The sequence below is a fragment of the Syngnathus leptorhynchus genome, chromosome 1 (genome assembly GCF_054491065.1).
Source record: "Syngnathus leptorhynchus isolate UIUO chromosome 1, UIUO_Slep, whole genome shotgun sequence".
In the NCBI taxonomy this organism is placed as follows: domain Eukaryota; kingdom Metazoa; phylum Chordata; class Actinopteri; order Syngnathiformes; family Syngnathidae; genus Syngnathus; species Syngnathus leptorhynchus.
In genome coordinates this window covers 12,335,336-12,360,885 of record NC_141195.1, presented here as the reverse complement: position 1 = coordinate 12,360,885, position 25,550 = coordinate 12,335,336, and the positions used below count along the sequence as shown (strand labels likewise).

Sequence of the window (25,550 nt, the reverse complement as noted above, 5' to 3'; positions counted from 1 at the left end):
TGTTTTCTCCCATTGACACACACAAACACACAAGGCAACATGTACACAAAAAGCTACACACTAATTAACGTCTCTGACCCTGAGGGTTGGGAAATGACCCTTGGCCTTCCACCTTGTCCCGAAAGGCGTCGCAAGTCTCCATGGCCAGATGTCTGTCACTGGATCTTACAACCGTGTGGGATGTTTAACTCGCTACTAGTTCAAACCACCATTTCCTAATCCATTTTGTCCTTGCAATTTTCACAAGTGATGAAGGAGTCCAATCTAAACTTTGAACCCCGCAATTGTTGCTCAACTCAGAGGTGGATTTGTGGCAAATGCCCACCAACATCCTTATGCTAATTGAGGGGCAATCGAACGTGGGGCTCTTTGGTTACAAGCCACATGCTAAACCACTCATGACCTCCGCTGCCTTCGCTCAAGTGAAAACAAGCACTCCCCACTGTCTTGTGTCTCCCCCTCAAAGATAACGGGAAAAAAATACAATCACGTAGGAAATGTATCACAAATCAATTAGCAAGAAAATACCAGGTCACAGGAAACACAAGTGAAGTAAACTTACTGTAAACATAAGATTAAATCCGTAAAAGTCACTTGAAAAACTCATATTGCCTCAAAATGTGTCAATATTCTTTTTAGCCACACGATGAACTGTAATTTTCCGCACGTTTCTTATTTTCTGGGTTGACGTGATATTGATATTTTCAGCCTTTACATCTTGGGACGGAGGTAGGTGTCAGCGGGAGTGTGTTTGCGGATTCAGCTGGGCTGCTTTAAGAGGACCGTAAATGGAAGGCATGCCACCCACGGAGGACTTTTGAATCAAATTCAACCCCGCAGCCATTAAAATACTTCAAGGACACGTAACTGGATATTTACAATGAACAAAAAGAAAAAAATGCTCTTCACTATTCTTGCAAAGGCAAAATATTTGATACAGCCCTTGTATTAGATATGATGTGCAAATAGTCATGTTTTGGCGGGTCAGTGCACATGAACATATGATTGCGAGAAACCGAATGCTGAATATAGTTCCCATGTTTCACTTGCAACACATTTCTTGGAAACATCTCTCATTAATGTTCATGAACACGAATACTGCCAACTCGTGAGTCCAAGGGTTTATCCTGCCACTTGCCCAAGACTGGTAACCAGTCAATCGCAAGCAAGTGTTCAAATCACATTCACAAATGAACCTAATATGAATATTTTGGTCCATGCAAATGTTCCAACCCTGATCTCCTAACAGTGAGGCAGATGTATCTAGCTCAAGGCTGCCCAAAGATACACGGTCAAACAATGCCTCTAAATTGGCCACCATGTACATATATTCATATAGTGCAGTAAATATAGTGCCTCGGCCCATAAATGTGAAATGATCTGATTTGTTTGACATATTCCACTTGTTTTTGTGCAGCCAACATCAAATAGCTCATGTGTTGCCCCTTCAGTGACCTAAAGGCAATCATTAATGCCTCGACAAGCCCACCACCGGATCACTTCTGAGGATTTCTTAAGGATCAAAACTCATGGATGGACTTCAAAAGGTGCGGGTGTCGAGTGCACTCACCGCACACCAGCACCAACAGTGACGCTTGCATCCCGCAGCCGCACACGGACAACCTGCAGGAAAAAGTTGGCAAACTTCATCATCCGCACCACATGCCTCCCTTTGGAATACTTTTACACATGACTTAGAATAAATGTATGAACCGGAGCACGCACAATCTTTCATTGAATTTCTTGAAATGATTTTTATCTTTGCCAAATCCTTCCAGTTACGCACGGTCTTAAACGCCGCAGGGAGGCGAACAACTCACCGCATTGGTTCCGCTCAGATGTACTCTCTAGTCAGTCTCGGTGTCCGAACCCACCGCTCGTCCTTTGGGTCCACTTGGCTGAGAAGCTGCGGGACACAACAAGAGGTGCGCTTGCGTGTCTTTGCTACGATCGGAGCGAAACTTCGGTGCTCCTGCGTGTGGAAAACCCTTGTTGGTGTCCTACTGGAAAGGAACAGAGCGCAGACAGAGGGAGGAGACACGCGGACGGTCGTGGGGCAGTGGGGGTTAAAGCACCCACATGGCAAAAATACACGCTGCGTGTGTGTGTGTGTGTGTGTGTGTGTGTGTGTGTGTGTGTGTGTGTGTGTGTGTATATATATATATATATATATATATATATATATATATATATATATATATATATATATATATATAAATAAATGTGTATATCATATATAAGGTTTTATACAAGGTTTTGTGCTACAATGGAACTTTTTCTGTGTGTTCTAAAGTACTCCTATTGCTATTTCTCAGGAGAATCTGTCAAAAAGGTTCAAATATCAGCACATCACAAATGCCATTACTATGAAATGGCTTAATCAGGGACTGAAAGTGTTGATATCAAGGTTATATTGACGATATCATTTATAAATATATTTTCAAATATCAATTACTGAAGGGGCTTAACTGGGGCTATACACATTTCTGACAGGGCTATAGGCTGCCCGTACCCCAATGTCTTCCCCCCAAAATATACAATTTATATTACATACACACATACAAATATATAAAAACACTTAATGAGAACAAGTGCTGAAAATTTAATTTTAATTTATTTTATTTGTTTGCGTTTCACATCAAACTGAATCTCACTGCTGAAAAAAAAAAAAATGGAAGAACATAGTCCATCTGTTGTATGTTGAGTTGTTTAGGACAGTACATGATGTAACAAATTGATGCCAGAATTCACTCGCTAACCTTCTTCCATTCGTTTCTTTTTTTGACTGTTTAACCCCAGAGGTGTCCTTCAGAGATCTTTGTGCATCCAAAAAATAGATGCTCCCTTGGCATCTCTGTAGGTGGTTTCTGTAAGAGTCTGAATCACAGGTGTTCTTTCAGCTGGAGGTGGGATAGGAGGAGGCGGTGGTGGTGGAAGTATGGAAGGAGGAAGAGGAGGTCTTATATTCCTAACGGGGCTGTCTTTTTCTACTTTTTGTATTTTTATGTTAACCTCATCATAAGGGATCCTGGAAAACCTGAGTAGACTCTCCTTAGGAACAAATGAGGCCATGGCTCCAGAGTTTTGCACCGGCGTTGATAGTTTGTAGCCAAGGTGGGCGTAGAAGTGTTGCTTATTGTGTGTGGTCAAGCACAATCGCGTGAACCCTCGTCGTTTGGCGTAGCGCTCGGTCTTCTCCATCAGAGTTCGCCCGTAGCCTCTCCCTCTCTCCGCCTTCGACACGACCACCGACTCCACAAACAGGCTGCGGCCGTGGCCTATGACTTTTGAGAGACGGGCATGACCGAGCAGCTTCTCGGTGTCTCTGGGGCCTTGCAAGAGAACTAGGCAGATGGGGAAATCTGGGCAGGATTTCTGCAGGGAGTGAACGCGGGCAGTCTGGCTCCTCTGCCACTCGGAGTTTACTAGGTCAGCGCAAGGAAGAAGCAGGTCCGGGCGGAGGTGGATCGGAATAACGTAGCTGTCCTCTGCTGGTTCAGTTTCTGGTTGACTTTTATCGTCTGAAATTGAAGGCTCAAAGACTGTCCGAAAATGAGGGTTCACATCCAGCCCGTCTCTGGTCACTGGGGTTCCAGACTCTGCCCTGTGGGGATCATAGTTTGATCCAGATTAGTCTTTATTCAATGTTAGGAAATGTCCACCCTGGAGTGGTACCTTGACTTACAAGTTTGTTTACAGGGACGAAGGCATCTAATAAAGAAAAATAACACTATTGTAAAATGTTGGATAAACACAATATAAAGAAATTAAAATGCTTTATAAAATCAAGATGAAATTATTATGATAAATTATGATTTTTGGACCAAGTTTCAGTTTGAAGGCCTCGTAAATATTATATCTCTTCTTCACTGGCCCTAATACTCCTCCGTACAAGACATCAATGGTGCACAAAATGGGCTGTGCATGAACATCATTTTGTTCAAAGAACAAAACCAACAGAAGGGCATGAACTCAAAACAACATACCTGCAAATCAGCATGATTTCTGCTTCTGCGAGATCAGTTCAGATATGAGTCATCACGAATTTACACAATGAATCAGTGTTCGGACCTCTGCAGAAAAGGCTCTACCGAACCCCTGAGACCGAATCACCGAGAACCACTGCCCTTAATTATAATGTGCTTGGCAGAAGTAGCGACACCTACTGGCCAACAGAAGCATTAAACAGTTGTCGAGCTTGTGGGACGGGGCTTGACGTAGTAAGCCATGGTCGTTCTACTCGTGCGATGAATAAGCTTAGGATGCATATCATTTTTCTGTAAAACATGCTCGATTGGCTTTTGGAATAAACGAGTAGACTGGGGCGTCTGTAACGTTCTTTGCACTGCTACTATTCTAGAAGTTTTATTTGTGCAGCGCATTATTTTACTCGTCTGGTTCAAATTTGGGACTTGTAACAAAAAAACGTACTTTGTCCCTTCGCAGTTTCCATTTACCGAGAAGTCAAGGAAGTGACGGAAGGTGAAGTTAAACGCCAGCTAATCGAGTGCAAGTTTACTAAATGTTGGCGTTTCCTTGAGCAAGATCCTACTAGAAATCAACTTTACCTACATGCTCCGTGTCCACGCTCGGTTGCCGAGACAGCTCACTCAGCTCGTTCCTGCTCCTGAAGCAGCTGTCTGCAGCACCGTGAGAACTGCTCCAGGATCAGCTGCTTTATTAAAAATACGGCCATGTCTCAAAGAGAAGACAAACGTGTGGCGCTTTCCGCTTGTGATCCTCGTGTGCCACCATGCGTACAGGAGTGATATTGCACGTACATGTGATAAGTGCCTACATTACTCAATTACATATAATATATATATCCAATAAAATGTATTCATCCAGTGAATCTCAACATTTGGATTCCAAAACGAACTAAATCACAATAAAAGAAATTGTCCTAGTGATAAAATATTAACAAGGCAACAATCTTTACCAAAAGGTTTTCTTTATTATTTTTTTCTTTTTTTTGTTTTTCCATCCAGGACAACTCATTTAGGATAATCGAAGAGAAATAAGCACAATTTTTATTAGCTTTTTCTGTGTTTTTACACAGATGGAGGGTGAATTATCAGTTGGTCAAAAAAAAACAAAAAAAAAACAAAAACAAATATATGATAGCAATACATTAATAATTAATTCAATACAATGAAGTGTGGCGTCAACGAATAGAATAGCAAATTCCCAGAAATGGAGGATGTTGTTTTATCACTTCCTCCGTGGTACTGTAATATTCACCAGCACTAACTGAACTCAACAACAGTCGAGGAAGAAATGGAGTGTCCTCACATTGTTCTGTACCCCGGCCTCTCGGGGAGGAAACACTTCTTTTTTTTATATACTTAAATAATATTTTATCAAAGATTCTGTTTTCATCTCCATAAAATGTTTCTAAAACTTTAGTCTTTATTAAACTTTTTTGCATTTTTTAACATATTTTCTTTAAGTTTGTCAGCTCAATTTTGTTTTTGCAAATGTGGTTTGTGTTCATTAAGTGTACCCCCTGTGCGTGTTTCTGGGTGTGTGTGTCTGTGTGTGCGTCTCCTTGGCTGCGGCAAATCAGAGCTGTTAAAATGCTCTTGTGATATCGATAACTGCCATTCAAAGCACGAGTGCTGCTGCGCTTTGGAAAACGTCATGAATGGTGTTGAGTCTGTGTGTGTGTGTGTATTCGTTCTACATCTGACCTCTGCTTTACCTGCATTACAGGTGAACTCAGCAAAGACCTGCTGAAAGCGTGAAGCTGGCATGAAATAACAAGGTTATGGCCTACAGTTATCTGCATGTGTGTGCAGTTTTATTAAGGAGTGGATGTGTATTAAGGAGTGCATGAGTTATATTAAGGGAATATGTGAGTGCTTGTGTCAGTGTATACGCAAAAGAAATTTTATTTTATTCCTTTCCATGTGAACCAAATATATTTCTTCAAGTTTGGGCAAAATGGGTAAAGCTTTGGATGCATCTCGGTCACCTGTGTGAATGTGTGTGTGTGTGTGTGTGTGTGTGTGTGTGTGGGCGCTTGTGTAATAGAAGGCACGGCGAGTGGAGTGGGAGGCTCAGTCTCTCAGGTCCATGCTCGAGCCGAACAGGGCCACCAGCTGCTCCTCGTAATGGGCGATGTTCCTCTTCATGATCTCTTTACAGGAGCCCAGGAGGCGCTCAAACGCTTGCACATCTATTACTGCAAGAGGGAGTACATCATATATATGAGTATGAAGTCAACTCAGATGCTAAAATATCAAGTCTAGCTGAATTCAAAACATTGGCATAAATGGATTTGGCAAAACTAAATGAAATCTAATCCTACTGAAATGGTACCTTGATTTGTCCATGATATAAAAAAAAAAGTTCCCTACTAACTAAATTGAATTTAAATGCTAGTCATCCATTACAGGCTCCAAAAACAACAGTCGCTTTGGAACATGTGTGAAATAAAGTAAATAAATAAAAATCATTGTATTGTAAAATAAATACAAAAACATATGAAAATATAAAACAATAGTGGTTTCATCACTAACTATTCCAATAGTTGCACATGTGCACGCATACTTGTGCAATAATTCTGCATCGATGCGGGACTTTAAGCTGTGAGTGACATGTGGAGGTTCATTTATTGTTGGCGTTTACCCAATGCAGGTAATGAGTCCCTTCATTTTGTAATTGTCTGTTTGATTGCTTCAAAAATGGCTCAAAATGCATTGGCAACTTTTTTGTCACTTCACTCCAGCGGCAGCTTACCTGAAGCTTGCGAGTGACTTAAATTTTGACTGGTAGAAGAAATAAAAAAAGGACCAAGTCATTGGCATGTATTGAGCCAACAACTCTTGGAGAGAAAAAGAAAAAAAAACTATTGCTTTAAAACAACAGATGCTGCCAAATATTGTTAAGGCAAATAGATGGAGTGTATGAGATCTTACCCAAACATTTGACACTGCCCACTGCGTAGGCCGAAGCAGCGCGGGGCTTGTTAGTGACCAAGGCCAGCTCCCCGAAGTACTGACCCCTGCTACAGCGTGCTATCTCCACCTCCGTGTTGTCTGCATGGTCTGCCTTCGTCTGCTCGGTGTAGAAGGAAGGAGGAGGGTTATAGGTTAGCAACCAGTGAGCGTATCATTGCCTGCCACCCCACCCCACCCCCCAAAGCAAGAGAGGCACTCGGCAGCTGAGCCGAGAGTCGTGATTCCCTCTGTTGCTTGGCAAAACCTTTTTAATGGGGAGCGTTGGTTGTCATTGTCGAAATGATTCTTACAGAAACTACCCGGAAGACTGCAATCGTCAGCTGGATATGGCTTGTGTTTCAGAAAATGTATTTTTTTTTCTCCCCAACTTTGCACACTAGGAATATAATAGACAAATGAATAACAGAAAATATTGTGACAGACATTATGATTAAGTGTCTTTGGTAAAAAGACTATCAAATACGTCAAAATTTGAGTCATGTTGATGTGAACATGTTCCACGTGAAACAGTAGGAATCTAGTATTTCTGGGTGGGATACAATTTTCATACAATGTAAAAATCAATCAACTGAATGCTGTGAAATGCAAACTCTGCTTACTTTACTCTTCATCATGATCTTGACTTCCCCAGATTCGACAATGTAGAAGCAGTCAGCACTGTCTCCCTGTCAACAACAAATGCAGTTAGGTTTCTGACATACAAGTGCCAAAATATCAAAAAAAGGATAAATAACAGATAAGGACAAAGACAAGTGGCATTATTTTGCAAATCGTCCAGACCATAGATGCAAGCCTTGCCATAATAACATGATTGTGCTCAGGCTGCACATGTCAAATGTGAGGGGCTTACCTGTGTAATGATGCGTTCACCATCTGAGAACTGTTTTGCGCCTAATACATCCACAATCTTCATCCTCTCATTTGCCTGCAAGGATAAATAAAACAAGGTGGATGATGAGGGAGGAAAAAAAGAGACAAATGCTGGCAAAAGAATTCTTTCTTTGACGAATGCAAACATGTCTATGTTTGCAGACCTTTTTTAACACACGTACTTGAATGTGGCAATAGCTCTGATGACACCACATCTAAACAAACACTTCTTGTCATTTGATCAAAGCAGGGCAACTAGGAAGACAGGGTAAATGATACTTGTAGCCTTCTTTACCAATGCAGTTTGAAAGTGTCAATTGAAAAGATGGTGCACTGCATCAGAACAATGCCAACAATGCGGAATGCCATCCGTTATTTACATTTCAACCTTTTAATTGATTCAAAAATAGAAGTGGTAGCAGTACAGACATTGTTAACCTGACCACGGAGAGCCTGGCTAATTGATTTATCCTTCTGTTGCCCAGATTAGGCTGACGGCGCAGATGTGCTCCTTTGGCGCTTAACAACAAACATATTGTAGAGTTGGCTGAGGAAACAGGCTTGCCATTATGTTGGCGCCTATTGTTTCCAAACATTATGATAACAGATTTATTCATGGTCCACTCTCTCAGGCATTGAACTCACCTCCAGGGATTTCAGTAAGGGCACAGACTCAATAAAACACTCGTACATCCTTCGCTTCTTGGCATTGTTCTTCACAATGAGTCTACGAAATGTGGCACGATCCTAAAGAGAGGGGAAAAAAAAAATTATCAAAGTGCATTCTCAAAGTCTCTGACTTGTCTTTCTCTCTTTGGCCACTTGGGGGAACAGCAGAGCAACCCCCTTTTATTCCATTCTTAAGCTTGGTGGCTCACAATCAATGTACTTAAAACATACAGTATGTGGACGACTAGACAGCGACAAGGAATTATAAACACGGCGATCCAGATTGGTGCCGCAATATTATGCTAAGTAACATCTGTTTCAGTTTGACATATTTAGATGCTCTTACCAGCCCCCATAGTGAGCCCTCTTGGGTGGCGATGATGGTAGCTGCACGTGGTGTGTTGTACATGAGTGCCAGCTCCCCAAAACTGCCCTTGTTGTCATACTGACCCACGCATATTCCTGCTACCACAATGTCAAACACACCTCTGGAGATTGAGAGATCAAACAGGGGAGAGAAACCTTGAATCAGTCCATGTACAAGAAAAGAATGCGATTCATCTAATTTAGCTAAAGGTTTAGGCGAACAGTATTGAACCATAGACTAAATTTTTGAACATGCACAAGTTTAGGAGATTATCATCAAATGTTTGTTACAATATTTCATTAGCTACCAGTTTCCAAAGAGACTTCTAAAGGTTACTAAGCCACAAATAATAGTGTGGCTCAGGCCCAACATATCTGACCTTTTTATTCTACTTGAACAGAGCAGGCCATTCAGGTATGTTGGGGATCACGTCTTGTTCCCAGGGTCAAATTGTTGGCTTGTGTGCTGATTAATAACAACATTCCACAGCCAATTCTTTCTGACTGAGACTTAGAGGACCCACGTAGAGAATATATTGTGCTTAATTTCAGCCAGATCATGCACCAAATTCACATTAGTAGTAGTTTCCTATTACACATGATAGTTTTTGTTGTTAAAAATGGACTACCGTACAAATAAGTTTACACTAAGAGTGCACCGCTCCCAGATATAGGTCAGCACAATGTCTCTTTGTGTACATTATCACTTCCTGAGGGTGGCACAATAGTCAAGTGGTAAGCATGTGCGCCAGTTCTGAGGTTGAGTACTCACTCAAGAGCTTTCCCACACTCCAAAGACATGTTTCTTAGTTTAAAATAAAGACTCTGAATGGTTGTTTGTATGTGCCTTGTGATTGGCTGGCTGTCAGTTTAGCGGGTGCCCTACCTCCCGCCCAGAGTTAGCTGGACTAGGCTACAACTCACCCACCACAGCCCTTGCTAGGATCAACAGAACAGAAATTGAATGGCGTCACTGGAGCACTCACTAGTCAGCAAATCAAGATTTAAACTCTGAATGCATCCTTACAGGATATAACATTCATTACATTTTAACAGCTTTGATCATAGCCTGGGATAGTATGACTTGGCAGACATGCTGCTGATAAAGGTCATAATTACACACCTCGTGCAGAGAAAACACAGAAAACAATAGTTTAGATTGTGTGTATGTAGTTTGCAAGCTCAAGGTCAGTGGACTCTCACTGTACTGCACAGATGAGTGGCAGAAACATTAACCTTTAAAGCTCTTGTAGTTCCAATGTAGCTAATTTGGCAAGTCCACCATCTTTTTATTAAGATTTTTCTTTGTGCCCTTCTGTGTTCTTACAGTTATAGGCTAAGGCTAACTAACCATAAGGCTATATATATTAAGTGTGTCTATTTGTCTGTATCTTTACCGCTCGATGACATAAAAGTTGTCCCCATCGTCTCCCTGGTCAATCACATGCTCTTGGGGCTGGACCCGTAATTCGAACATTGCATCCAGCACTTCAGAGAACTGCTCCTGAAATGAAGATGAGAATGATAAGAAGAAACATGGTAAACACATACAAACAGATGACAAACCAAGAGAAAAAGTGCAATTGAACGAGAAGCTTAAAAAAAAAAAAAAGACCCCTGGAGGGGGCCAAGCTAAAACTAACCTATCTCATGAAAGGAAGTGTGTAAAAGAAGAGAAAAAGGCTTTTTGTTGACATTGAGTAACCATTTTCTGTTTTTCACAAGAATATGTAATCTCAAGACAATCATGCCATCCCCGGGGTACACAAGTTCAACACAATGTCAGAGGCATATATCATTTGTGAGTCCACTTTGGCTCACAATGGAAAAAAAACATTCTCATTCATTTCAAGCCAAAGCAGATGCAAATAAATCAAGGCACATTTGGAATTCAGGGAAAATCCCACACATGGGCAGATCGTAGGAGTTTTACTATGCCATTAATAATAAAGGACACAAAGAGAGATACGGGGCAAAGGGGATTAGCCTTTTCTCACCAGTGTGCGTGCAGTGTATGCCGAGTCATCCTTCCCATTATTTACCTGATCCAGTGTTTTGAAAAGCAAAATGTCCTGACAGGCCTCCTGCAGTCTGCAGCGTTGTTCATCGGTTTTTGGATGAACCACTCTGGGTTCTGTGTCTTCATCATCCTCATCTGGATTGAATGCCTCCGCACACACTGGAGGAATTACGGAGAAGAAAAAATGGAGTTGCAATGAACACGAACCACACGTACAGTACACAGACCTTCTCTTACCGGCACTGTAAATTAAAGTCTTGGTCCAACTGTGTTAAACGTGACTCTTAACCATGACCCATGAAATTCTGTTTGTGTCTACTCAGCCTAGTTTTTGCCTTATGAAAGTGACAGATCATTAACGCCGCCATATCGAGAAATATTTCCCCTGACGATAATGTTATTAGTTTATCTTAATACAGTACATCGGTTTTGGTTCACAAGTAGCCTCAAATGAGCCATATTATTTTATAAAGTGGTCTTGCAATTGCTGCAAAGCCACTAGACGCCAATTCAAAACATGGCTATATCTTACGAATATATGATGCCATTTTTAAAGGTAATGGTCGACATTTTATAAAGAATGTGGACAGTAGAAATCCACAGAACGACCACAGTTGTCCTAGTAATACTATAACTGTAAACATTTTGGATTAAGATAACCATGATGAATCTGATTTTAGATCGCTACAAATTTGTTATGAATTGTAATTGTTGTAATGCTAAGTTGGCTCAAACAGAAATGCCTTTTTACTTTTACACAAACTCATTCTTGTGTGGATATTTCTGAAGCTCCACATTTATTTTCTCTTGCTACTGCCAAGGCTGTTTCATTAAGATCTCTTGTCAATATGACATCATTGTGGAAAAAAAAATGCAATATCTATAATACTAACAGCTAATGAATAATTGTTTAACACTGAAATCCTCCCCTATAGTTTATTTGAACTGCCTTTTTTGGTTACATTGAGAATTTGTGACAGTGCTGTTCCATCAGTGCAGGTAGTACCAAAAAAAAAAAAAAAATAAATAAATAAATAAAATAAAAAAAAATAACACTTTACTCAGTCGAATTAAAACCACATGGCCCACACAAGCCTTTATAAAGCTGAGGAATGAACAGCAGAGTCAACAGCAATAGCAAGACAGTGATGAAGATAAACATCAGCCAGGACACACAGCAGACAGCCAAATCAAAGTGTCCACCAAGGCTTATGACAAGTCAATTACTTAGTGTATTTTCCGGACTATAAGGCGCACCTAAAAACCCAAAATTTTCTCAAAAGCAGATAGTGCGCCTTATAGTCCGGTGTGCCTTATATGTGGACCAAATTCCTAAATTGAAACTGCCCCGAAGCATTGTTGCATGAAATCAATCACAAGTGGCTCACTGAAGACTATGAATCATGAATAAAAAAAACTGTGGATCATTATTATGTGATTATAAATATTTTTTTGGGCCTGAAGTTGAAATAAAAAAGATAAAATGGAGAATAATTTGATTTGGATTAAAAATATGACATGATGCATTAATGGTGCGCCTGCCTTATAGTTCGGTGCGCCTTATATAAAGACAAAGTTTTATAATGGGCTATTCATTGAAGGTGCGCCTTATAGTCCGAAAGATACGGTACACAAAACACCAAACTCACCAAACTGGCACAAGAGATAAGGCTGAAGTTGAGACACACCTACACATTTAGGAATTACACCCTTGGCACATATAACCTATTTTTAAGCATCTGCCCGCTACATATTAACATTGATTCAGGTAACTGTTGCTTGTGCATTTGGACTAGACCTGACTGTTTTTTTCCCCCACTTCACTTTACTATTCATTTGTCTTTCTGCGAGTTACTGCAACATGCTACTCAACACCTTCAGAAGACAAAAGTATAATAAAATTCTTAAATGGTTATCTCAGTGACAGTGGAGCATACTATTCATATACTGGATGTCGCTGAAGGCCTGGCAAAATGAAGGAAAGAAACGGAGTATTTGCTAATGGCTACTGGCTAAAGACTTCAACCAGTTATGGAAAATTGTGGCCCTATGTATAAGAGTCTAAATACCTCTGAGAATTTTGAAAGGGATTCATTCAATAAAAACCTGTAAGCCTACATTTCACTCATCATCACGTCAAATATTTTGTGAAGCTGTTTAAAGCTGAAAATCCTGGAAAAAAAAACCCTCACCAAATAGAGGTAACAGATAAGGCTGGCACAGACAGACAGCCTACCTACGCATAGAGACTCATTGCTAAGAAATAGGGGCCAGTGACGGAAACCGTGAATATATCTGCTACTTGTGTGTGACGTGCATGGTCAACACAATATGTGCACGCGCTGCAATAGGGCCCATTACGCAACCAAGTATGCAATATCATATAATAGCCCTTGAGGGTCATGACGTCAAAGACACAATAAATCTCCCAGGCACGCTCTCGCACTCATACAGGAATCTCACCTGACACTCTTCTGTTGAATCTGCTTGGTGGTGGGGCTGCAAACAGACAAGAAAGGAGAGGGGCAAATGAACATCATTGAGTTTCAACAAACAAATAATGAGACATTTTTGTTTTTACTTGAGTGATTTTTTGTTTTTTTTAAATATACAACGTAATTTTGAGGCAAAAGTAGAATTTCAAAAAGCATTAAGTGCCTAAAGTCTGTCAGAATAATAACTGGCAACACAAAGATACAAACAAATTATTTGAACACAAATAAAAACAGACGTGTCCAAAAGGTCTTAATGGTGGTGACATGCTCTGACAGCATCATGTAATTTCACTCTAAAAAAAAAAAAATACATAATATTTTTCAATGGCTTCAGGATTTCATTAACATGAAATTCACACTCAATAGGAACCTCCCCATCCCAAAACCCTGTACAGTGGTATATAATATTGATTACATATTGACCGAAAACTATCGCACTCTATATTCAACGTTGACTGTGCACAGAAAACTGCAGCCCAGGGGCACTTGGAGGTGATGGGGAGCAGTTTTAGAGTTTGATAAAAAGAGATGTGGGTGTCAAGCGAGAGCCGACACTAGGTCTACTCTCCAATATTTGTGGAAATGGAGATTTCAAGCATGTGACCTGCGTACTGCACCCTTGACCGAGCAGCCTGAAGTGGATACTGCTGGATATGATTATGCATCAGGAATTATTCAGAGGCCATTCAAACAAGTATGCAGGATGTGCGCCTGTTTGTGTGAGGACATGTAGATGTGCATTTGTTTCTTTTATGTTTTCACCTCCTTACTTTGCATTCGGGTGAGTCTGTACAAAATTGGAGGCCAATTATCCTACATAGTTAGTAAACAAACACCCGCTTGATAATGCCAAGATTGTTGCGGGCCAGACGGGCAATCGACATACATTAAGAGTGTGCCACACTACGGTGTTACCGTCGTGTCAGAGGCCATTAGATATAGACAGTGAAGTTGAGAGACTCCAAGATAATCATAGACATACGCCACGTTCCTCACTCACCTGAGAAAGGACAAGACTATTCATCAGAATGTTCAAACTATTATTTAACATGCAAGAGGTGAACTAGATTCGTCTTCAGGAACGAGCACTAATTCAAATGACCTGACGACCACCACCATGTTCAGGCCTGTATTGTCTATTGTATCGCACAAATGCATTCCATGAAATATTTTTGCTTGCATGCATATGTGCTCAGTTGTGTGGGTGCGTGTGTTCGAGTGGTGTTGATGGCAGTGTGGCGATGCTGGTGGCTGTATTAAATGTACGCCTGAAGTTGCCTTGGCAACCTAACACAAAGAGGATCTCATTGCCATAACAACCCTACCCCATATCAAAACTGTTGGATGGAAACAAGAATCGGAAGCAAAAAAAAAAAAAAAAAAGGTGGCGGTGTGTTTACACAGATGGAGAAACAAAAGACAGACCAGAAGGTTTAACTGAGTGAGACATCTAGAAATGTGACATATTATATGATAATTAATTGCAGTAAGTTGCCACACAAGAACAGTAAGCTCCTGTTAGTCAGAAAAGATGATAAAAAGTTGGACGATACCATGAAAATATTGCAATAACTCCAGGATGTGAAGACTGGAGATTCAGGGGGGACCTATTCCTAATAGTAAAAGAGGCAGTGCAGTCAAAGAAACAAGATACTACTCTAGCAATGGTGCCTGATACAGCTGGTCATAATAATCACTTAACTGATCAGTGTATTATTATTTTTTGGTGGATTGCATAAAATTGAATTTGATAAATCCAGTCTTTAAACCGGGGCAAAACAGAGTACATAATGTACTGTCCATTCAGTCAAGCTAGTTTGGATATTAAATCAAGTTTTTATTGTATATTGATTGCTACATATTCTGAAGTGATAAACTTCGCATAGAAATCACGCAAAATTGAAGCATGAGAGAATAAATGGAGATGAGGCATTTATGAACCTTTGCCTTACATATAGAACATTGAAGCAAGACATCGCAAGTGCTACACTAACATAATCGGATGAGATCAGGAATGATATGCAGTGATCTTAAATGACATTCCCCAGGACTTACGAGACAGCGACAAATAATTACAACACAACAGGGCATAGGAAATGTGAAGGATTAACTAAAGGTATAATAGGCTAGGACAACTTTGGTTGGGCAGAACATCAACCCAGAAAAAAGGGTGGCTTGAGCAGTGAGGAAGGTATACACAAAGGATGAATGAAAAATCAAGCTAAATAAATACAATTTATTTGGAATGAAGTTCTGGTATATTGATTTTGGATGCAGGTAATCTGAATTTTAGCTCATGTTTGCAATTTAATGTTGGCGCAGAGGCATCGTATCTACTTCATGACTCATGTTTCTGAATGACTGGATAAACAGTGTTCCATCAATTCTCTGCATTTAACTCATCCCAGGGGACCACCAGACCAAAATGCCAAGCTCTGTATTACTTATTACTAGAGCAAAAAAACTGGACCTGCCTAATGGACAGAGCAAACAAATAGTTCGGCAGGACTTAAGGATCATTGAGCAAGCAATGAGACAAATATTTTCAGTATAATTCTATTTCTGTTGACCAGCTGCTTGAAGAATACAAGACCGCCGTCTTGAGGAAGCAGTGCAATAGACTTCACAAGCATTTTATAACAGTATTTATAAAACACAGTGAAAAGAACACAGATGTGGTTGAGGTGGCCTTAAGCAAAATAAGAAGCACAGTGGGAGTTATTGAGAAGCCTTTTTTCTCTTCATCTTAAATGATTTCAGGCTCTGCATCAGCTGTTCACGGGCAACATAAAAAAAAAAGATTTGCATGACAGTAATATTCCACTCCATAAAACCTTGTTGCCATTGAGGCGTCTTTACTGCTCTTTTTTTTTTTTTTTGCAACAAGATTAATAATGCTCAATAGCTGTTTGGCGTGACAAGATGTTTAAATGTATTTGCCAACCACTGGGATTGAGTAGTCACCAGCTGGGAGGGGCTCCAGCCTCTCAGGGACCCTGAAGACTATGGGGCTATAAAAAATAAGGGTGGGAGACGTTCCCTCTTGTTTATGATGTCTTTATCTCTTTCCCAACCACAGAGTATTTCTTGCGCTCTCTCCCACTCATTCTCCACGGGTCACTTATCAGGCTCATCAACTTTCCCAGTGTCTCACTCCAATTTCCAGTTGCCACCAGACTATTATATTCATTTTGGGGCGTTTCAATCTATATGACTTTTGCCCGAAGCAACCACTAGCATTTTGGATTATTTATGATAATTTGGGCTCAAGTGGTTAATTCATCCCTCTCACAGTTCTGATGTCAGGAGTTACAATGTAGGATTGTTCATTCAGTCATTTATTTATTCATCATCCAAACCGCTTAGCCTCACGAGGGTCATGGGCGTGCTCAAGACTCTAAAATGTCCTTAGGTATAAATTTAAGTGTGAATGGTTGTTTATACTGTCCCTGCGAATAGTCCAGGGTGTATTCCGCCATGTCTGGTAGAGCACTAACACACGAACTATCTAACTTGGTCTGAAATAAAACACTAACACATGTATGCATTATGTTCCTTATGCGTTATGTATCTTCCTAATTATGGGTATTATTTCAAGTCTTGTAATTATCTCTAGTATGCAACAGCAAGACTATCAATGATAACTGGTAGAAGAAGGAAGAATTGCATTGATACGACACATCCATGTCACAGGTTACACTCGGTCTTTAATTTGAAAGGCCCAATTGGGATCCCAACCTTCTAATAAACACCAACCCCGAGCAACCTGCTTGTGTGTTGCTTTCACAGTGCTGCATGACAAACCAGACAGTCTTCCAAATCTCTCCACCCACCTTCATCAATGCACAACACAATTTTTGAAACACTGTTGCAATAAAAGGAGCTCAATAAACAGTCTCCTTGGTTGCACATTTCTAGTGAGAAAGTTTGAGGATGAAGACGACGCTGAGCTTTTTAATACGATACCAGTGATTAAGTCAATTTCTTCAGCATTGATAGTTCCTTATCAGAACATATGGCATGTTTGCTATATCCATAGGACAAACCAGAATGATTTTCAGATCCATCACAAGAGAGGTAGGGTCAAAGTTAAAGCTTAATTACTCGCATTTTAAGGCAAAATGCCATCTTCTCCGATGTCCTTGTCATCTGAACATGCGACAGCAGCTGCAGGAAGTACATTCTCGTGAACTACCCTTAGCATTGGCTAAACACAACAATAGCAACAAAACTGCTGTTTGAAACATGATCATTCTTCATGATGAATATTTTGTGTAATGTGTGCCAGTGTGACACAAGATTTGACCATCAGATGTAACATGCAACAGAATAGGCTGCAGGAAAAAAAAATACATTTGTGAACAGTCAGTGGGAAGAAATCGGAACAAGGGCTCATCAAACCACTGGGGTGAAACATAAACAAAGCCAAGCTGGTCTCCAATTACATGACCATTTAAAGTCAAAAAGAAGTCCAATCCTCCTCAAACTCAAGCATATGTTTACAGCTGAGTCATTAAATTCAATAGCCTTGCAGTTGTCTGCATACCTTCTGTTCCAGTGCAAAAAAAAAAACCAAACACCTAAACTTTCCTCATATTTCAACAATGACATCACATTAAGTCAAGGCCTTGCAAATAAGACCAACAACATTTGAAAAGGAAAGGGCTGTGAACTAGCCATGACCTCTGACTATCCAAATATAAATGAAACAAGGCTACCTACCGCCTATCACAGTCATGGGCGGAAGAGACTGGCTCCGAGCTGCTCAAGGCCAGCAGTTTCTATGGCAACTGTGGCTGTATCAGCTATGGGGACTGCACCAAACACATTTGTCAGGACTCAAATTAACTTCAAATAAGAGGTGGATAATTTAGACTCTCGGTTAGAGAGTAATCAAGTGTTCTTTTGTTTTCATCTGATCCTGGTTAAAATTATTTAGCGGTGGACGAGAGCGTATGTGCCCTAACTTCCCTCCTTCCAATCAGGTTGCATGTGTACTTACTAACATTCGCCTATAGGTCAGGGCTGACCTGGCTGTCCATAAATTAAAAACTATCAAGCACAACGGGAAATAATTAGCAGTCTTTTATAAAATGTCACTTGTCTTTCCTCATACAAGATTCTTTTTGCTCTTAGAGCCACAAAGCTACTTTCAAATCCAACCTGTACATGCATCTCTTTGCATCAAAAGAAAATGACCTTGTGTTCTCCCAAGGAACCATTAATCAATCATAGTAACAAAAGCTGAGCTTCACGCTAAATCACTGGGCTGGTCTTGGAAAGCTCTGCGCTCCAAGCATTGCCCCACAATGGAATCAATCAAATAAAGTCCTCTTAATCAGAGAATGAAATGTGCAGCCATGTTTTGCTGTGTGAGTGCTCATTGTGGAAAATCCTATTTGAGCAGAGCAACTTTTACTTTTGACAAACAGATTCAATAACTTAATTAACTAATTCATTTAGTTATTAGTTAATTATTCATTTAAATGAATAGTTTCTCATTCGGTATCTTCTGCTTTTTTTTTTTTTTTATTGAAGTCACTTCCACCTATGTTAATTCTCTCCACCGAGCATGGCAAAGACGGACAGTTCTGCTAAAGCCTATAATAACCTTCTCCCTGAAAGCCATCTTGTCTAATTAGATTGCTCTGAGACATCCAGGTCAACACATGCAGAGTAAAGGGGACTGGGATAGAGAGCAAACAAGTGTTAAGTTTATTCGTAAGACGACGAGTCGGAACACACCAACTGATAACTGATATTTTCTTTTTGGGACCTATTTTATAAGAAAAACGCAAATTGGTGAAAGAATAAATCAAGTAGGAACAATGTACTATACCTTCTGTATTTTATTCTTTGGGATTCAAAAAAAAAATCTATACATTTTTGGCGCCAGGCGATATTTTCGTGGCCTCTTAATTCTTTACTTTTTAGGAGACCTCAAAAACAGATTGTTGGTCTATTAACATTGCCTCGTCAAGAGAGCAAGCCATTTTTAACTCATTGAATTGCAAAATTAAGCCCCACGTGTGAATTGCAATGGACAGCATCTTTTTTTTATATATATAGCGCCTTCTCAACAGCTGTCAGCCTGCCATTGTAACAAAGCGCTTTACTAAATTTATAACATGTAATGACAACAGAGCACTTTACATAAAACAGTGGCAATAATGCAACATAATCATCCCTTTTTATGCTTGTTTTTTTGAAGTGGTTATGAAAGAGATTCAAAGCCTCCTTTCACCAGTGGATCAGAGGCGTTGTGATCACAGTGTGCATGACGTCACACACGTCTGCTAATTTGAAAAATAAACAATCAGCCTTAAAGTCCACTGACCAGTAGTATAGATTTATGGCAAAAATGTTAACGTTTCCAAATTATGAGCTACACCTCATTTAAAAAGTAAACAATCAGCTGTAGAGTCCACTGACCAGTAGTATAGATCTGTGAAAAAAAATTAACATTACCAAACTATGACAGAGGTTTTGACCCAATGCCAGCAATATGTAAATGACATCATATTACTATTACAAAGTCACCTGGACATATTTAAAAAAAAAAAAAAAAAGAAAGAAACTATCTCAGGTTAGTAAAAGTCATTTCACAAATTTTACTTCAGCCCAGTGTATCACCAATTGAGCATGTGTTACTTTTTATCTGCAGGCCATGCATAAGTGTGGTCAGGCTAGAGCACATGATGCATATAGCCATACAGGCCTGTGTTGTCACCCCATGTGATATGTCCCCGGGGGCTGTGTTGCAAGCCTGGCTGCAAGTTTCTCTTGCCATGGATGTCATGTGTGCAATTTGCAATGATCAGACAGGAAAGCGCAACACGTTAAAGCTGTGTCCTTTACTGATACGTTGGACTGTGGAAAGTCTGAATGTGGAAATTGTCTTCATCAAAATGACATTGCATGTTTTATTTGGGATTTGAATTGGGAAAATGTTCTGGCTCAGTTGGCTGTCACATGGGCCGGCTGAGCTACAAGTTGGTCAAACGCGCACACACATGCAGACACAAAAAGGGGGGGGGGGGGGGGGAATAAAAGAGTGCAAAAATAAAGAAGCAAAGACAGAAACTAAGTAACACAGAAAAAGAGACAGATGTAAAGAAATGGTAATTGCACTTTTATCCTGAGCCAATCGACAAAGCCAATCATGACTTTTATATACTGTGGGAGGAGGCATAATTTCCTTTCTATATTACAGGGAAATTGAACGACTAATTACGTATTGAATTTGCTAATACAATTTTAATGAGATGAAATAATAAAACTACCAACAACCATACAAGTCATAATTATCAATTAACCTAATACTATACACCATCCCTGGGCATAATGAATTTGGTTACCTGGCAACTTAAAGACAAACTTTGAAATTCGACCCCTGGTAAGCACCAAAATATGTTGTCTAGTCTACCTTTGGCAGCTTCACAGTCCATTAGCGATGAGGCCATTGAGAAAATGCAGTGAAGAAGCCTCATTCACAAAACACCACACAGCTCTGCAGCTTAACAAATGTAGGCCACGCTGCTCTGTGCAGCATATGCAGAGTGGAGCAGCTTGCATCTCGTCTCAACAACCCTCAGGAGACAACTCCAGATGCAAGTATTGAAAGGCCATATAAATGCACAAAAAGCCAAATACTGTGTAAGACCTTTTCTAGCCAAATATTTGTCATATAAACGCCATCACAAAACTTCCATTGTACAAGAGCTTCTATCTGTAGTATGCGCATCCTGCCGTGGCGAGGTGTGAAGGTACAGGCGGGTATCTTCGATTGCCACTCACTAAACGGTATGGCTCAGTTGTACTCTATAGTGGTTGTCTTCCAACACAAAGATTGAGGGTTCAATCCCCAGCCGTTGTGACCATGTCAAAGTGCCCTGGAGCAAGACAGTGAAGCCCCAACATGAAGGTTTGTTTTCATTTCTTTAATCTATCAATTAAGTGTCAGCCTAATGAGTCATGTTTCTTGCACCGTTTTACACTGGATGCCCTTTCCTCACACACCCCCCTCCCTGCATTTATCTGAGCCTGGGAGCCTCCAGTGGCGGGCTGCGTGTTGTGGGCATTAGCCGGAGGCTTAAACTACAGCGGCTGCAGAAACGCAGACAACAACCAATGCTTTTTGTCATGGAGCCATGAGAGTCTGCTTCCTGACTACAGTCAAGGTGCCCAATTTTGCTATTTGAGTTAGGGTTCTATCTCAAATCACAGCGATTTTAATGTCCATGAAACTCGTAGTACTTACGTTCAAAGTCTGAATCGTCATCTTCGTCATCGTCGCCGTTGGACTCCGTTTGCATCGGCTCTCCATCGAACATCACCCCTTTTCCCATCTTGCCCCCTTCATTAGCCCCATCTTGACTCCTGGTGTCCCGCAAGCGGGTGAAGTACTGGACGGCAAATTCCAACAGGTCCGACGGTCGTTGCCGAAGCACTTCCACTGTATAGCCCTCCAGCAGTTCCTTCAAACCCACGGGTATCTCAATACTCATGGTTGTCTGTGGCTCAGTCGCAGGGCTTGATCTCTGTCTGCGGTAGGAGAGATGACAGTCAGGAAAGGTTGTTGTTAATGGCGGTCATCAATTTGATCATTATAATAAGTGTCATGTGGTTAGACTTCCTGCTGCAGGTCTGCAAAGCAGAATTCCTCCCAAGCCAAAAGTGTTGCCTTTTGCATGCTTTGTAGTTTTAAATTTAACAGACAGCTGGAATTACCACTGTCAAGCTAACCGCAGGATCATCAACTCAAAGTTGATCATTCAAGGTAGTAAGTGCAATGCAGTGTTGCGGTATGACACCGACACTGAATGGCTGCCTTATCTCGAGTTGAGCCCGAGAACACGGAGTTCCCACAGCTGCATTGGGCAGATATGAGACTAAGGTTTGCCATTGCCGAAAGGGGAGTGGAGGGGCCATCAGATAAACAGGGTCAGTCGTTAGGTTTTGCAAATATTGCCCGAGCGTGCGCGCACATGCACACACACACTACACACACACACACACACACACACACACACACACACACACACACACACACACACACACACACACACACACACACACACACACACACACACAAACACACAGAGCTGTCAACTTGGTGGCGAGCTAAGAGGCTAATCCTCGTGAGTTGCAGGAAGGCGAACGGCGCCTTTCCTATAAAAAGGTACAGAGTAGACTTCATCTAAACTTCCAAACGCTAACTGACAAATAGGTGGCTGTGCGACGGCACTTGTCACGCCATTCATCAACATGTTAGCTAGAATGAGGCTAGCAAGGAGCAAAGCCACCCTTCGAGGGTTTAGTGTAAAACGGACGCTGAAGTTAAAGCCAACACGAAGTGGTCGGCCTGTTAAATACGCTTGTTACGATAAGGTGCCGGCCAAAGCTAGTGGCATGCAGTCCACTTACATGCGAATTCAATCACACCGGCTAATCGAGCCAGTCCCCTCCTTCGCCGTGCAGTATTCCCCGTTCGCTCTTGTTTTCCGCCGCTTCTCGAAGCCGGTGAGGGGAGTGAGAACAGCGAACGTATCCCTCTTTAGAAGACACGTCTCTCCCCACGTAGCGCCAACAATGTCGTTGGCGTCACCTTGCTAACGTTACTAGGGCTTAATGGTTTTAGCTTTGCTAGCAGACCCGTCGGAGGCGTAACAAGAACGATGCCGGCTGAGTTGAAGGGTAGGGGGGGGGGTGGGGAAGTACCGCTTCACCGCTGCAGCTTCGCACGACGACCACGCACCCCTTAGAGGGTGGGACTTGCTGGAGAGAATTGTGGGGAGCTGGTTAACCAACAAGCTATTCGGCTGATTAGCTAACAGCCTGTTAGCCACGACTATACTGTACGTCAACTTACACAGGGAGTTCAGTGATCAAAAACAGTCCGCACCAACAAAACACCACAAGATAAAACCGATCCGTTTGCAATATTAAATGAAACGGGCGACGCGTGCATGGAATAAACACGATCGAACGCCCCCCACCGACCGGCTACTCCACAAGCTGTCATGCACGAATGAACCTCCTCCAAGACGCGTGGTGGGCGTGGTCAGGGAGAAGAGGTGACATTGATTGACACGAAGTCGAAACAATCAAATTATCACAAGTACTTTATTGGCTGAAAAGAAGAGGCGGGATAGAAGTGGTGCCGCACCCACAGAGATGACAGGTCAAATTTGATCGAAATCTCCCTGGGGAGGAATGTCCCCAGGTCTGTTTAAATGTTTTCACAAACTTTGAGCCAAAGCACAAATTTTGCATTGGAAACATTTGATTGAAATCTCCTGGGGAGGAATGTGTACAGGTCAAAAACTATCTGTTTCAATGTTTCACAAACTTTGAGCAGAAGCACAAATTTTGCACGGGAAAATTCGCACAGCACGCCACTAAACAAAGTGTGTGCGTGCGTGTGTGTGTGCGTGCGTGCGTGCAAATAAAGCTTGATTTATTCTAATTTTTAATGATAAATGGGTTTTCACCTGTATTGCGTTTTCTACCTTTAACCTTCTCATTCACATACTTACTGGGGATTCAGTATCACCAGGTCAAAAGATCACACATCAACCACATTGCCACTTGAACCATGCCACCGTAAATAATCATTTTCCAACCAATTAAATAAATGTCCCGTGTTACACCTACAAATATCTCATGGCACACTAAAATGCTGAGGTGCTTGGGAATGACTTCTGTATACTGTTGTAATAACACATGCCGGTAATGGAACAGTCAGTTTGTTGCTGGCATTAAGAGATGAACAAAGATACATGAAAAAAACATAATTATCAGACCAATTAGGTGAAAATTACTTGTAGAATACCTGATGTTTTGCATCTCCCATGAGTCACGGCACACTAATGTGCTGCTGCAGCGTGCTTGAGAATGGCTGGATTTGACTCCTATTCTATGCCAAAACACCATCTCAGGCAAGAGCAGCATCTCCTCTTCCATTCCCATTCCTGAGCACTCAGTGAGGAAAAGCTGTTGCTATGGCCACAGCAGGCCTCGGAGTAATTCTTCGAACTAGATTGTTGTTTTTCTGGAGACAACTACCTCCAGGATCCTTATACTGGCTTGGGAGTCTTTAAAAAAAATCAGGAGAGTCTTTAAATACCGCAGTTACAGACACAGTTTTAATCATATTCCACAAAGGCAATATTGATCACAATGCCGTGTTTAGAAAAGTGCAATGCCTAAAACAAATTGGCTTGACAGTTTCCTGCAAATTACTATCGTTTAGGAAAACAGCATGTTGTCTCCATCCATGATTGTGTTTATTTTTCCCAGATAGCGATGCATCTTGCCACATTCCAAAAATATGTCTTTTAAGGTGAAGACTAAATCTGGAGTTTCTAAACTCAGTCATGGAAGGCCACTGTTGTTTTTGTTTTCCATAACTCCCAGCTGAAACAAACCCCATTCAAATGATAAGGATTTTTATCAAGCTTCTTCATAGCTTGCTGATGAGCTGATTATTTGAATCAAGTGTGTTGCAGCGGCGAAACAGCGTCTCTCCAGAACTTCCCTACTTTAAATTGTCCATATGTTTGAATCTGAGTGTGAATTGTTGTTTACATGTCTACTGCAAAGTAGGTGTGTACCTTGCCTTCTGCCTAAAATCAGCTGGGGTAGGTTCCGACTAACCCACCACCCTAATGAGGATAAAAAAAGAACAACCAGAGACGGATGGCAAGGAAAATCTTGTAAAATTACTCACCATACTGTGTTACCTGCCCTAATGGAGCAATACTGCCACCAAGTGGAACATTCTACTGTCCACATTTAGCTTTGGAATAAATTCAACGTTGACGTTGCTTTGTTGGACACTGATTAGGCCGTGTACTGTGCAGTAGGCATTGTTAGTAATGAAAGTGATCAGGTTTTCATCAGAGTAAAGCTGTGTTAAGCCACACCACAGGCTCCTTTCCGGCTACTCAGAGTGGAAGATAAAAGAAAGGCGCTTTCGAATGCTTTGAAATGCTGATCATCCGTATAGCTCAAAGTGAGAGGGTTTAAGTGGGCCAGAGTTAATTGGACATCTTGGTAGAGCAGAAGATGGATTTCACCAGAAAGGCGATAGGAATAAGGGGGGGGGGATTCTTGAGCGTGCCAAGAGAGTCAACATGGCTCTCGTAAACTCAGAGAAGACATATG

At 41.2% G+C, this 25,550-nt stretch overlaps 3 protein-coding genes across 7 annotated transcripts in view; all 3 read right to left on the bottom strand.

The window, feature by feature from the left end:
• Nucleotides 1-1,992, bottom strand: part of lamb2 (laminin, beta 2 (laminin S)) — a 31,190-nt gene extending 29,198 nt beyond the window's left edge. For both annotated transcript variants that reach the window (XM_085922325.1, XM_085922333.1), the window contains exons 1-2: nucleotides 1,821-1,992; nucleotides 1,571-1,623 (exon numbers count right to left, since the gene is read on the bottom strand). In XM_085922325.1, coding sequence (XP_085778451.1) covers nucleotides 1,571-1,623; nucleotides 1,821-1,825 — 58 coding nt within the window. In that variant the 5' untranslated portion in view covers nucleotides 1,826-1,992. The remainder of the gene's footprint in view (nucleotides 1-1,570; nucleotides 1,624-1,820) is intronic.
• Nucleotides 1,993-2,601: 609 nt separating this feature from the next.
• On the bottom strand, nucleotides 2,602-4,801 carry naa80 (N-alpha-acetyltransferase 80, NatH catalytic subunit). 2 transcript variants are annotated; one of them, XM_085913021.1, is made up of 3 exons: nucleotides 4,569-4,801; nucleotides 3,987-4,011; nucleotides 2,602-3,604 (listed from the first exon to the last, which is right to left on the bottom strand). In XM_085913021.1, the coding sequence occupies exons 2-3, from the start codon at nucleotides 3,998-4,000 to the stop codon at nucleotides 2,809-2,811; spliced, it is 810 nt and encodes a 269-aa protein (XP_085769147.1). In that variant the 5' UTR covers nucleotides 4,001-4,011; nucleotides 4,569-4,801; the 3' UTR covers nucleotides 2,602-2,808. The 2 variants fall into 2 exon arrangements, with proteins under 2 accessions (XP_085769147.1, XP_085769156.1); XM_085913030.1 differs by lacking the exon at nucleotides 3,987-4,011 and having other exon boundaries at nucleotides 4,573-4,801.
• Nucleotides 4,802-4,934: 133 nt separating this feature from the next.
• On the bottom strand, nucleotides 4,935-23,468 carry LOC147061974 (cAMP-dependent protein kinase type II-alpha regulatory subunit-like). 3 transcript variants are annotated; one of them, XM_085913001.1, is made up of 12 exons: nucleotides 23,254-23,468; nucleotides 22,809-23,159; nucleotides 21,643-21,926; nucleotides 13,351-13,386; nucleotides 10,910-11,046; nucleotides 10,265-10,371; nucleotides 8,848-8,989; nucleotides 8,478-8,579; nucleotides 7,813-7,887; nucleotides 7,562-7,627; nucleotides 6,921-7,059; nucleotides 4,935-6,184 (listed from the first exon to the last, which is right to left on the bottom strand). In XM_085913001.1, the coding sequence occupies exons 3-12, from the start codon at nucleotides 21,887-21,889 to the stop codon at nucleotides 6,060-6,062; spliced, it is 1,176 nt and encodes a 391-aa protein (XP_085769127.1). In that variant the 5' UTR covers nucleotides 21,890-21,926; nucleotides 22,809-23,159; nucleotides 23,254-23,468; the 3' UTR covers nucleotides 4,935-6,059. The 3 variants fall into 3 exon arrangements, with proteins under 3 accessions (XP_085769127.1, XP_085769119.1, XP_085769134.1); XM_085912993.1 differs by having other exon boundaries at nucleotides 22,809-23,468; XM_085913008.1 differs by lacking the exon at nucleotides 22,809-23,159.
• Nucleotides 23,469-25,550: the final 2,082 nt, after the last annotated feature.